Raw genomic sequence first — 13582 nt, forward strand, 5'->3', positions numbered from 1 at the left:
ATATTTTTTAAATTTCAAACATGCCTTATTGATTCACTGCAATCAGTAGACCCCAAATCTTTTAACAATGACTTAACCAATTGATGCTTGGGATATAATCCTAAATCAGTGGTGAAACCAATGCTTTGGGGAAAATCAAGTTTACAAATTTGTTTAATGTTTCTTTTTTTCTTTTTTTTTGAAAGAGTCAGAAGCCACCCATATAACGGTTTCATCCCAAGTTTATTAACAATCATCACTTATAACGGAGGAATACCGTGGAAACAAAAGGACACTTGGGGCTTACATAATAACCAATAAAACACCACATGCATCAAACCAAACAAAAGAAGAAAACAAACTTATACCAAAACCAAAAGAAAACCAGCTAAACATACCTCACATAAGTCGTACCCATTTTATTTAATCTATACAAACATTTGATAACTCTACGAAATTGACTACTATTTGTAAACAAATTATTCCTCCCCATGACATACCTCACATAAGTCGTACCCATTTTATTCAATCTATACAAACATTTGATAACTCTACGAAATTGACTACTATTTGTAAACAAATTATTCCTCCCCATGATACCTTGTCGAGTCAAAACATCTATCACTTTATTCCCTTATCTATACGAATGATTTATAGAAAAATCTACTCCCTCCAATACAAAATTTGTTTAATGTTATGCTAGTCTTATGTTTGGAGAATGTTCATTCTTAAGAATAAATTAATTATAATTAGTCACAATTAATTATAGAAAAAATTATGTTGATATCATAAACCAAACAACAATGTGAATTTTTATAAATCCATAACAAGAAATAGACAAGAAATAATTATTGCAAAATTTCATCATGAAAATGTCTAATCCTTTCTTGTTATCACATTTGGTTTGCGGAATACCTATGCCCAAGAGTGGATTAGCTTTACCAGATTAATTACAATTAGTTATACAAGAAATTATGTTATTACTATAAAGCAAATAACAATATAAAATATTTCATAAATCTATAATTAGTAAAAGATAGTGAATAACTATACTCAAACCAAATGAACCGTAGGGAACATATAAAAATTATCTATATCTCAAAATGTGCACTATATTCCATCATATTTTAATGAATAGCGATTCCGCAAACCAAGTGAGCCATAATTATCTTATCAAATATGAGGGTCTCAGCTATAAATTTGCTTACTCATTTATTTGGGAGCTTTTAATTTAAACTCGCGCCACGCCTATTTATTCATTTTAATAAACAAATTAGAAATTCTAATTATGCATGAGGGACAATTAAAATAATGATTGAATAAATTGATAAGAAGAAAGAATAAATTGATAAGAAGAAATAACATTAGTGTCAAAAATACTTTGAAACACAAAATATCAATACATGCGTGAGATAGATGCCATCTCTCTGTGTAGCAGGGGCATAAGATCTGTTCCTAAAAACAAATTTTCTAATTCGCCATATAGACTTTAAGGGAAGAGTACATGTGCATTGTTGAGCTTTCTCTAGAGAGAATATGGGCAAGGAGAACAATCTTTTGGCTAGGCATGTAGCTTATGCTCTTCTTAGAACCAAAATAAGAAATGGAAGACCATCTTTTGTTCTTCGATAATTGGCATCCTCATAGTCCACTGATCAAATCTTTCGGATATTATTTACTTATAGAGCTTGATCAATGGTCGCCCTTAAAATGTGAAGGCTGCAGCAATGTTGAATGGAAATGAATGGATAAGGCCTCAAAGAGCAATGACGAATGCCTTACAAATTCAAGCCAATTTAAACATATATCCTGATATAGCCTCTGAGGAAGCTAGTACAAGCCCAAAGAGGAATTGTGGAACTTTGTTCGAATTAGATTTCCATATAAAACTGCATACCAGCAAAGGACATCACTGGATCTGAACAGTAGATGCTATACCTAATTCCATGGAGCTACACTCACAAGTTCGTCTCATAACATCAGAGGCATGCAATAAAAATTCACATCCAATAATCACGCAAACTCTAAGATAGTTACAAACTTCATATAGAGATATCTACCTTGCTTGAGGACTGCTTTCATTTTCAAGTTCTACAACGTTCATTCTAAGTGAGTTTGTTGATCTTATCATTTGCTCATTCCTCAGATTTTGAACTGGAGCCATCTCTACTTCCAGACTCTCCTTTAACTCGGTTACCACATGACTTATGTTTGGTCGGTGGATGGATAGAGGTGACACGCATGACATGGCAATCTCCACAGCTTTCCAGGCTGAATTCGCATTGAACTTCCCTTGCACACTTGGATCCACAATGATGCCTATATCCCCTTCTCCAATAACAGAATTAGCCCATTGAACAATGTCAGTGTTCCTATGCCCTTTTATCAGTGCAGGATGGCCTGTAATTAGCTCTAGAAGAACAATTCCAAAACTGTATACATCACTTTTCATGGTCAACCTCTTGGAGGAGAAGTACCTGCACAGAAATAGCAATTAAATCTGCCAACCAAGATTCTATATTTCTCAATTATGAAAGCGATAAAAGGTTCAGCATCACATAGTCACTGTGTAGGCAACATAACCAAGGGCTAACCCTGCGTAATAATAGGGGTAAAACAGTCGACCTGTGTCACAATAGGGGAAAAATGATCCACAGGCCCCAGGTAGTTTCAAAAGGCTTAAGAAAAACTTCAATTCATTTTCCTTGTATTTGGGAGATTGAAATTCGAACCTTGAATTTTTGGATTTATATAGGATTAGATAAAACACAATACTAAATTGTACCAAGTTTCCTCCAAATCCATACAAATCCAAATCCAAGTCCCAAAATTCATGCGGGCTAAACACCACCTTAGAATGGTCAAATGGCCCTGAGATAGTTTTACAAGTCCGAGTACCTTCAGCTTCCTTCAGCCACTAGAGAAGACTTGGGATAATCCCCACAAATTAATATGTGAGAATTTTCTGATATGGAAGAAAGAAAAATTGCATGCTCAGGATTTCAGTGTAGCCAAATTTCAAGTTTGGAAAAACCCTTTTACTGCACACTGGTGAAGACATCACTAAGGGCTGAAGGTCCAGCGCAAAAATTCTTGTCGCTAAACAGAGAAAGAAGCTTCATGTGAGACCAGGAGGTACTATCTATTGAGTCAACTAATGATTAGGTTTGGGATATGTGTGTCACAAGAAGTTCATGGAACTATATTGAAAATTATAAGAACTTACTCAGGGTCGATGTATCCTAAGGTTCCAAAAATTTCTGAGGGCACAAGATAGCCACCTTCAACTGGAAAATCTCTTGAAAGCCCAAAATCTGCTAGTTTAGCCTGAAAATTTCCATTCAGTAAGATGTTTGTAGACTTAACATCTCTGTGGATCATTGGTGGTTTACAGCCATTGTGCAAATACTCCAATCCTACAATTCAAAAAATAAATAAAGTAGTTAACTTGCAGTAGCATATAATAATCTACTGATGAAAAGAGTGAGAAATTTGAAGAAGAAACTCTAATTGCAAATTTATCTGCTTGCTGACCTTGTGCTGCATCAATTGCTATTCGTAATCTCTCTTCCCAACCAAGGACATAATTTCTTTTTCCTGCAGCCATAAATGAATGTCTAAATTTTTCTATAAATTTTGTCTTTATTGAGTGAACCTCGATTATGTTGCAGCACAAGAAAGTGGCCAAGTGAACATAAAGCATGTAAAAAAACTAAATGTTCAAGCCTTCAAGCTAAAATGAAACTTTAAAAAGCCAAAATCTTAAGTTGATTCATGGAAACATGGACACACACCATAAGAAATTTTAAGATCAATCAAGTTATATTTGGTTCACATAATGTTTATTCCTAGGAATACAATGGTCATAATATAAATATTTGATAGTTTATAAAAGAAGATAAATGGTCATGTCATAACAAAACAAATAACAATGCAAAGTGTTTTATGAATCCATGACATAGTAGCAAAGAATGACTATTCTCAAATATCACCATGTCTATTCTTATCTTATTCGATGTTAGATGGAATATACAAATTCTTTTCATGAGCGACTTTTTCTTCAAACTAGTAATCCCCATACAATTCTTATCATATTAATCTTAATCTATTACATTACAATGAATAGACATTTACAAACCAAATGTAAAAATAATACCTGACAAAAGTCCCCTTAAGTCTTTATTAGCCATGTATTCGTAGATGAGTGCCATATTGGTGCCTTCGTCACAATACCCAACAAGAGATGTCAAGTTTCTGTGATGAACTCTCATTAAAAGTTTGACCTGAAATTTAAACCCATATATATTGTGGTTGAGCACATATGTAGAAACATTTGCATACACAAGATATTCATGAAAGATATTTCAAAAAAAGTTTATTACAGAGTTAGACCTTTTAATTGATGTATATATGCAAGTTAGGTTTAATTGATATATGCATTTTTCTCAAAGCTATGGTGTAGAAAATTGATGCAAAGTAATTACCTCTGATTGAAACTGCTTACACCCTTGAACAGATGACGGAGAGAGAATCTTCACAGCAACCTCAGTGTTATTTATGTAGCCAAGGTAAACTGTCCCAAAACCTCCTTTTCCAAGAATCATTGTGAGGTTGTTGGTAATACTCAGAACCTCAGAGTATCTAAACTGTTGTTTCTTTGATTCCAACGTTAAATTTACCTTCTTCTTGTCTAATTAGATCATCACAATTTTTATGAACATCGTAAGTTGGATGGAGAAAATTTTGCAATTACATGGAAACTAAATTTGTATCTTGTGTAATATTTCTTAGTTAACTCGCCTTAAAATGCGAGCATAACAGTTATCTTACCTTGTCTTCTCCATCTGAGGCACCACAAGGCAACCAATGCAGCCATGAGGATGAGCAGTGCAGCAACTGAAGCAACTATGGGAACAACCACATTCTTCTTCTTCTTCATCTTTTTGAAGGGAACTTGTGAAACAGGATTGAAGTTCTCATCCACACTAGCATCAATTAAGTTAATCATAACAAATTATCAAAACAATGGAATCATATACGTCAATAGTATGAACAACTAATAGCTGTGGAATCCCCTCTTATTCAACCAATGTGGAGGATAATTTTTCATTTTAAATAAAAAGGTTCGGAATGTATGTATGTTTTCGTGTGTCAAATAATTGGGGTATTATTAATTGGTTTTTGACAAGTAGCAGACCTCAATGATAGTGATCCCCTCTTTGATCGTTGGATGAGTTCCACTGGAACTGAACCCGTGAGCTTGTTTCCTGCTAAATTTCTGGAGTATGGACAATTACCACTATGTTCTTGACAAGAAGCAGACAAACAATAGTATTTCCAAACCCAATAATTAACTTACATGACTGAGAGTGGCAGTAGAGACAGAAAATCAGGCACCGGCCCTGTTAAATTGTTGTTTGATAGATCCCTGAAAGAAGTAATGCCCTTCTTTACTCCTTGATAAAAATTAATTGCAACAGAGGATAGAAGCAAGACACCAGTTGAAGTTGGCACAGTAAACAGGACTTACAAGGACTGTATCCTCGTGAGATTTAATATGTATGAAGTTATATTCCCAGTCAATCCACTGGAGGATAAGTTCCTGATTGCAAGTAAAAAAATTTTATAATTAAGATGCCATTCAAAAAACAAAAAAGAAAAAGAAAACAAAACGTGGAAGAAAAAAGATGCAATTGAATTAAGAGGAAATGTGAGAATCAAATGATGACTTGAGGAGATGATGACTTACAACGATATAATACTGGGGGGACCAAAACTATGGTAGCTGCAGTTTAGACCATTCCAAGAATAAGCTTTTGGGGCACATGGATCTCCTTGCCAATTTTCCTTTATCCCATATATTGACTTAATCTTCGTGATGGCGTCAACTGTTAATTAATTATGTCCAAAGATATGCATGAGAGAGAGAGAGACATTAGGCTTTTTTTTGTTCATATAAATGTTAGGAAACCTGAAAACAGTGTACTCTGTAGTTCCTTGAAAAATTAAAAGTGAAAAAAATAAAAATTGTTTTACATAATTAAAAATGCCTTTAGGTTTTGTTTTTGTTTCAATATTTTAGTTGTGTAATGCGTAGTTTCTATTCCCATTTGAAACATTTATGTTTTCACATTGCAGATCAGAGCATATATGTGTTGCCAAATTTAATTAAAAAACACCTCTTGGCAAATGTAAGTCATGATCATTTTTTTATTTTCAAAAAAAGAAAGGTAGAATCAAAGAGAAACAATCCAAAAAGGCTCCAAATGGAATCCATACAACAGAGAAATTGAAAGACATGTCAAGAAAACCAGGCTTTAAAGAATTAAAAAGTTATGAAACAAAATAGCTAGAAATTAATCAATATAAGAACATATATACCATCATTTTTGTCTGTCTGTGATTGTAAGAGCTCTTTCTCCACGTAAATTTCCCAAGCATTCATGATGGGTGGAAGGGTTGAGTTCGTGGTTTTGGTGATTGAAAAGTTGAACTGTGCTGCGGTTTCGGGTGCTCTGCTGAATATGGTAATCCCACGTAAGTATTTAGGAACCAAAGACTCAAACCACATTTCCCCGTTGATTTTGATGTCGAATTCTCTGTGTTGGCCTTTCTGGAGCTGTTGAAGCTCCGCGAAGTACATGTAGAAGAAAATTTTGGAAGAAGGATCCGGCGGAGTCCACTCAAAAATTAAGGAGTCGTTAGCTGCCGCCGGCGTGAGGGCCGTCGTCATGACGGTGGACGGCGGATGGTACCGGCCGTAATGAATGGAGTTGAAGGGAAGATTGGTTTCTAGGGTCTTCCATTTGGGCGATTGTGAAGCAGGGTAGGGGAACCATATGCGATCGTAGAGATCGTCGTTGTACCTATTGAAAATTTGGAACAGATCCTATTCTGTCATTGGAAACTCAAACAGAATTAAATATTTAAAACAGAAATTAGAAATTAAAAACTAAAAATCATTAATATATTAGGTTAATACTTTTAAAATTAAAATAAAATTAAAATTTTATTGAACATATACTAAATTTTATTCTTGAATACAAATAATTAAAAATATGATTCAAGTAATAAAAATACAAAAGAAAACACCATAAAAATATCATAATACAAATAAAAATTACAATATATTATTTTATTCAACTATTATATTTCAATTATTTACAAGAATATTCCTATGGTACATGATAACTGAAAAATAGTATTAAAAAAATTAAATATTTTTTTATACTTTTTTAATTTTTTTTTTAAGATTTACAGATGTTATTTTATTACATTTTAAATGTATCTAATTATTTATTTGAATTTTAACTAAAAATTGTATATAATTAATATACAAAATTAAATTAAGTTAATTTTAGATATTAAATTATTTTGACAAGTAGTTGTCAAAATAACTAAAAATAGTAAAATAAATTTAAATTTATTTTCAAAAGCAATTCAAACCAATATTAAAAATAAAAAACTATCAATATAAATTAAATATTTTTTATATAAAAATATAAATAAAAATAAAGAACAAACTATATACTAATCAATCTTTTCTACAAGTACTCATTTTTAAATCCAAATAAAAATAATTTTGCGTGCATGACTAGTAAATCAAAATATCAATTGTCACGTTAATTTAAAACATGTAAAATAGTGGATAAAAAAATATTTAAAATTTACTTTTCTAATTATAAAAGAAAGTAAAAAAAATACATCAAATTAATAAATAAAATTTTAATTTTAAATATTATTAAATTTTATACTATCAATATTAATAAATATAAAATCATTTTATCACATTTTTAACAGATAAAATACGGAAACACCAACACATGCATGAACGGTGTCCAATATAATTCCTCTACTCTTCTGCGTTGTTATTCTAACTTCATGTCTTTGCTGGTTCTCATAATTTTGATTCTTCGGCGAACCCATGGAAAAAAAAATGGATGAAAAAGATATCTGTGAGTATAAAATTAAGTATGCACCTGACTAAATCATCAGTCGTTGACCCACAATCCAGCCGGTGAAGTCTCAGGAGCGACCGGCCGGGTTCCTGAGTAGTGTACATGGAACTGTTCAGGAGCCTCATCTCCAGCGCCGACACGAACGGCGTTCCCCCTCCGGTGTTCACAACACACACCTGCACATAGTCTTCCGGCATCACGTGCACCATTTCCCAGTACCTCTTATCCGAAGAGGAGGAATTGTTGAACGTCACAGAGTCCCACTTGTTGGGTCCGAGGTGGAGGTCGAATGCAGGCGGTTGGTTCCGGCCGTCGTAGTTTCCGTACATGAAGGACGCTCTGATGAGGTACTTGTAGCCTTTGCCGCCGGCGGGCCTCAGAGTGTAACAGTTTCTGGTGCCCTGAGGGAAGCTTCGGAGGGTCCAGAACTGCCGGGCTACTTCGTCGGAGATGAGGTCCGGGGAGATGGTGGAGCTGACGCCGGCGTCGATGTGGGGTGAGTCCCAGGTGTAGTATAAACCTGTTTGGTTGTCGAAGTAGCTCGGAGTTTCTGACAAACCACAGTCTATGCTTAGGAAACCTGAAATTGAAAAGAATCAAGGAGAAAAATAAAATTAAAGCTTCAGCCATGGCTATATATCAATGTGCATGGTTGATCGAGGAACAGCGAACAGCTACTGCTGTTGTGAAATAATGAAAATGAGTATGCATATATAATTGAATGAGAGATCGAGACCTGATTGATCCTGCGCATGAGAAAGAAGCGCAAGAGTACTGCTTAGAATACAAAGCCATGATAATATTTTTGTTGCAGAGAAGAAACCATGATGAGTTGATGACATCTGATCCATTACTAAATCGATCTCCGTTCAATGGAATTCGCAGAGTACTGCCGGTGGTATCATATATATAGATATATATAATCACGGGCCGTGATCATCCCGGGTCATGTCGCGGGTAGAGAGAGGAGGAGCTACTATGCCTTTTGGGATGTTCACGGACAAGACTTGGTTTGGGTCCCAGCCTTCATGGCCACAGCTATGTACGTGGAGAAATCTGCAAGCAAGTCGGTCCACTAGGGCTTGAGAGAGTCAAAACTGGGTGAGGACTTTGACGAAGGGTTGTGACCCTTGTCATGGGTTCCCCTCCCTTAACGTCTTCTCTTTGACGGCTTCAAAGCTAGCTTGGATTTGGTCATTAATTGATTAAACTACTTCTATAAGAATAGAGGAAAAATTTTGGTAATTTTCAAAATGACAAAATATGCAATATTAATTTTATTAGTCAAATATAAATTTCATATGTTACAAAATTTAAAGTTCAATCCTATTAAGATCCTTCCAATTCTATGTGTTTTGAATTCCAAACTCTTCAAATTTTAACTCAATCGTCATCCATGGAAGTCATAACATTTTAAGTGATGGATTAACCTTCAATTTCATTTCACCTATAAATAGGAGCGTTGATAATCTGATAATATATACTCAAATTGAAAAAAAATAATCAACATTCTTTTATTTACAACAAAGAGGGATTTCATGTAAGTTTTTGATTTGTATATATATATAATTTTTTATTTTGATTCTAACTTAAATTTCTTGTGTGTATTTCCAGTGATTGTGTTTTTATTTTTTATTTTTTTAACATGTGTACTTAACTTATACTATTATGTTTGTGAAATAATAGTGACTTAGTTTTATACCATGTTTATAGAAAGAATTGCTTAGAAAAAAGTAAAAGGAAAATTTTGATAGTCTTCAAAGTAACAAAATATGTAATGACATCTTCCCATTATGCTAAAGAGAAATGAAACATATGTTTCAAAATCTAAATTTGAATGCCCATTGAAACTCATTCTCTCCCCCTGCCTCTAATTCTTCAAATTTCAATCCCATTATCTTCCAAAAAAATGCAAGTATTCACAAGATGGATTAACACTCGATTTCATTTTGCTTATAACATGATCTATACGCTTGCATATATGGCCGCTTAATTATTCATTTTTAATAGTAATTTTGTTGAAAATTACAATAATATTTCTTATATTTGATTTTTTTAGCAAGGAAATTTAAAAAATATTTATTAAATTAAATGATATATATTACTATTATCTATTAAATTACTCTTAAAAAACCAAAGAAAAATCTTGGTAGTTTAAAGGTAAAATTGAATGCACACTCTTCCCATCTCCATCAAGTGTCATGCAAATTCTAATGGTTTAACTTTTACTCTCTTTTGCTACATTTGACTATTCAACTTTCTTTTCCTTTTTTTCCTATTCCATTCACCTATAAATAGGACTCCTTATAAATGTGACAGCTTACCTTGATTTCTTCGTACAATTGTGATAGCTAACAACATGTTTATAAACTTACATCTTTTAGTTGTCATTACATGTACTCAACTTGAAATATTGGTCTATGTTCATCATTTTGTGCATCAAGGAGCAATCAACTAATCGCAAAGAGTTAAGATAAAGACTTTTGATCTATATAATTATTGGCAAATTCATTTGAATTCTAATAAAGAATTTTTAATGATTTTACTTAATTTCAATTTTTACATAACCTTAAAAATAAATCATAATGAACTTTAAAAAATTATGGCCTGAATTCTAAAAGTGATAAAAAAAATAAAATTTCAATTGTTGCTTTCATAACGTATTTATGAAATTTTTTATTCTATATATATATATATATATATATATATCCCAAAATTCAAAATTTAATGCGTATCCCTATAAATCTCTAACTCTATACAAATTCTGATTGTTTAGTTTTTCCCTCCCTTTTGTTATATCTCGATTAGTCAACTTTCCCTTCCTTTTTTTATTTATTTATTCCATTTACGTATAAATGGGAATAATGTGTTAATCCACTTGAATTCTCACATTCAATTAAGAAAATTGAACTATAGACAACCATTTTTTATCTTCTCCCTTGATTTTGATTTATCGTCTTTATGCCACATATCAATAAGTTGACATCTTTAAGCTAACATTGTGCATACTCAACTAAAGTTATCTACTCATATTCATTGTTTTGTATCTTCAGGACAGATCAACCAATCACAAATATTTGAGATAAATATATTTTCTTTAAATAATCATAAGCAAATTCAGTTGAATTCTAATATAAAATTTTTAAGGATTTTGCTTAATTTCGATTCTAATGTCATTTTAAGAAATCAATAAGCCAAAAAAATGGCCTAAATTTTATAATTTTTCTTAATGTTAGTTCTTATATTACTAGCCTTAAGTCCCCCAAATGCTGGACAAGTGGGGAAGAAGTAGAAAGTGTTTTAGGGTGGGATTTCCAGAAGAAATTATGGAAGAGGAAAGTTTAAATTTGATTTGGTGTTGTTTTGTCTTGAAAAAATGAAAACTTTTTGTAAGATGTTGGTCCTAATTACAAATTAGATTGTGACTTTGATTGTATGTTTGATTATTTGGGAAGATGAGTTTTATTAATAAAAAAACTATGTATTTTGTTAGAAATTAACAAAGGGGGTCTTCAGATTGTATGTAAGTTTTTTGTTAACTTCAATTCAATTTTTAAAGATTATTGATTTTTTGCGCAGTTGTCTTTCATCATGAAAATAAGTGTGGTTACACATGAATGGATTGATTGACTTTTGCATGTTTTTCAATCTTGAATTTTCATTATTCTTTTGAAAATTGTGTTTCTCTAAATTTGGGATTTTCCAGTGACAATCGTTTAATATTCTTCTCATTTTTTTAACAATGTATTAATGAGTATGCGATTTTGAGGATTTTAGCCTAGGTTTTCTCTCTCCTATTTGGGTGTATATAAATGTATCTGTTAAAATAGTCTGAGTAACACAATGGAAATATTTTTAGTTTTAACATCTCTAATAATTTCTTATTGAATTTAGATTGTTTAAAAATTTGCAGCCGGTGTGAATTAGATCCTTCCACTTACATCACACGTGTTTTTATTAGTAACATAAAAAATCTATTTTACGTGCAATGCCCGTGATCATAACTAGTGTATATTAAGCAAAAAACAAACGATTTAATTTGTTTGCTATGCTATGTGCATTAATTTTTTTTGTGTATTATTATATTATGTTATAAGTATATTAAGGCCCGTTTATTTGTAAAATAATTTTTTATTTTTTATTTTTTTTACTTAAACAATACAACAACAATAAACTGTTTGGCACCTTTTTCTTATGACAATAATATTATTTTGCAATTTTTAATTTTTTAAATAATTAAAAAAATATCCTTTTATTTTTTTTAATGTATATAAAAAGTTAGGAAATAATTTGTAATTATTTTTTAGAATTGTATACCTTTACATTACAGAGAATGAAATTTTAATCTTAAAATTTAATTTGTACGAGTTATTTAAAAAATCTTTTAAATTCATACAAATTCAAAACCCAAGTTACAAAATTTATAATCCCAAGTATTATCTTATATACCTTTTGAAAATTTTGTAAAATAATTCATCTTTTTGAAATTATTTTGAAAACTAAGAATACAAAATAAAAAAAATGTTTTGCATGTTTAAAAGAACTCTTCTTTCTATTTTTTTCAATACCAATCTTGAGAAACTAAAAGATAAGCTAAATTTTTTATAATTCTTTATTAAGAAATGGAAAATAAAAAACATTTTCCACAATTAGATAGGACATATACTTCATCAAATAAATATTTTTTGGAATAGGATGAAATACACTGAGAAAATTTTTACTAGAGATTCTTTATCTAATTCTTGTTACAAATTTATGAATGTTTTTACATTATTATTTAATTTATGATGGTAACACATTTTTTAAATAAACTTAACTATTAAAATATTTTATCATAACTATTCTAAATCTAGAAGTTAACATTTGTTAGATTCGACTAGCTTACGTAACCTAACAGATCATTCAGTATCATTGTTAAAAATTATAAAAACAAAAATTATAAATCAAAAATAAAAATGAAACACCCAAACCAATAAAATTTTGGTAAATATTAACAAAATTAATGTAAGTTAAAAACCTGATTACAGAAATATTCATAACCAATAAAATTTTGGTAAATATTAACAAAATTAATTTAAGTTAAAAACCTGATTACATAAATATTCATATGAATATTTAGGTTTTTAACTTGAATATTCATCTTTGTCACTAAATCAAATAATAAGAGTCGCTAACACGCTGCCGCTGCAGCGCCCTCCTCCGCCCTCCCCTGTCAACCCACTGCTGCAACCGCCTCACCTGCCCTTCCAGCTCGCCCACACCCACCCTCCCTTCCCAACGTCGCCCAGCACCATCCCACCCGCTGCCTCCCCTCTCCGCTGCAGCGCCCTCCTCCACCCTCCCCTGTCCACCCACCACCGCAGCCGCCTCACCTGTCCCTCCAGCCGCCTTCTCTTCCCAAAGCCGTCCAGCAAGCCGTCACGCGCTCATCTTCCCGCGCCGGACAGTCTTCCCTCCTACAGAGACGATATCCGACCGCCTCATTCAACGCCACTGGAGTCACCATCGCCCCAACGCCCACTGCTCCAGTCATCTCCAATCTCCTGGCCATCTCCCGACTACACAGCAGTCAGACGCACAGAGAAACCAGCAATGTTTTCGCCACAAACCTCCCTGCAGAGTCAGGCTCCACCTCTGGCTGCGAG

General features: G+C 32.4%; 1 protein-coding gene across 1 annotated transcript; it reads right to left on the minus strand.

The window, feature by feature from the left end:
* Positions 1-1303: 1303 nt before the first annotated feature.
* LOC131164807 (putative leucine-rich repeat receptor-like protein kinase At2g19210) lies at positions 1304-8818 on the minus strand. Its single transcript, XM_058122280.1, has 14 exons — positions 8674-8818; positions 7959-8517; positions 6361-6845; positions 5729-5867; positions 5510-5581; positions 5339-5407; positions 5177-5257; positions 4810-4964; positions 4464-4669; positions 4136-4262; positions 3514-3576; positions 3206-3395; positions 2040-2456; positions 1304-1868 (listed from the first exon to the last, which is right to left on the minus strand). Exons 1-14 carry the CDS (start codon positions 8786-8788, stop codon positions 1766-1768), a joined length of 2781 nt encoding a protein of 926 aa, XP_057978263.1. The 5' UTR covers positions 8789-8818; the 3' UTR covers positions 1304-1765.
* Positions 8819-13582: the final 4764 nt, after the last annotated feature.

Source organism: Malania oleifera, chromosome 9, assembly GCF_029873635.1.
Source record: "Malania oleifera isolate guangnan ecotype guangnan chromosome 9, ASM2987363v1, whole genome shotgun sequence".
Classification (NCBI taxonomy): Eukaryota; Viridiplantae; Streptophyta; class Magnoliopsida; order Santalales; family Ximeniaceae; genus Malania; species Malania oleifera.

Coding starts and splice junctions, on each gene's coding strand:
- LOC131164807 (XM_058122280.1), bottom strand. CDS start 8,788: ATGGATCAGATGTCATCAACTCATCATGGTTTCTTCTCTGCAACAAAA. Junction 5,868..6,360: donor ACAGACAGACAAAAATGATG/GTATATATGTTC, acceptor ATTAATTAACAG/TTGACGCCATCACGAAGATT. Junction 3,396..3,513: donor AGCAATTGATGCAGCACAAG/GTCAGCAAGCAG, acceptor TTTGAATTGTAG/GATTGGAGTATTTGCACAAT.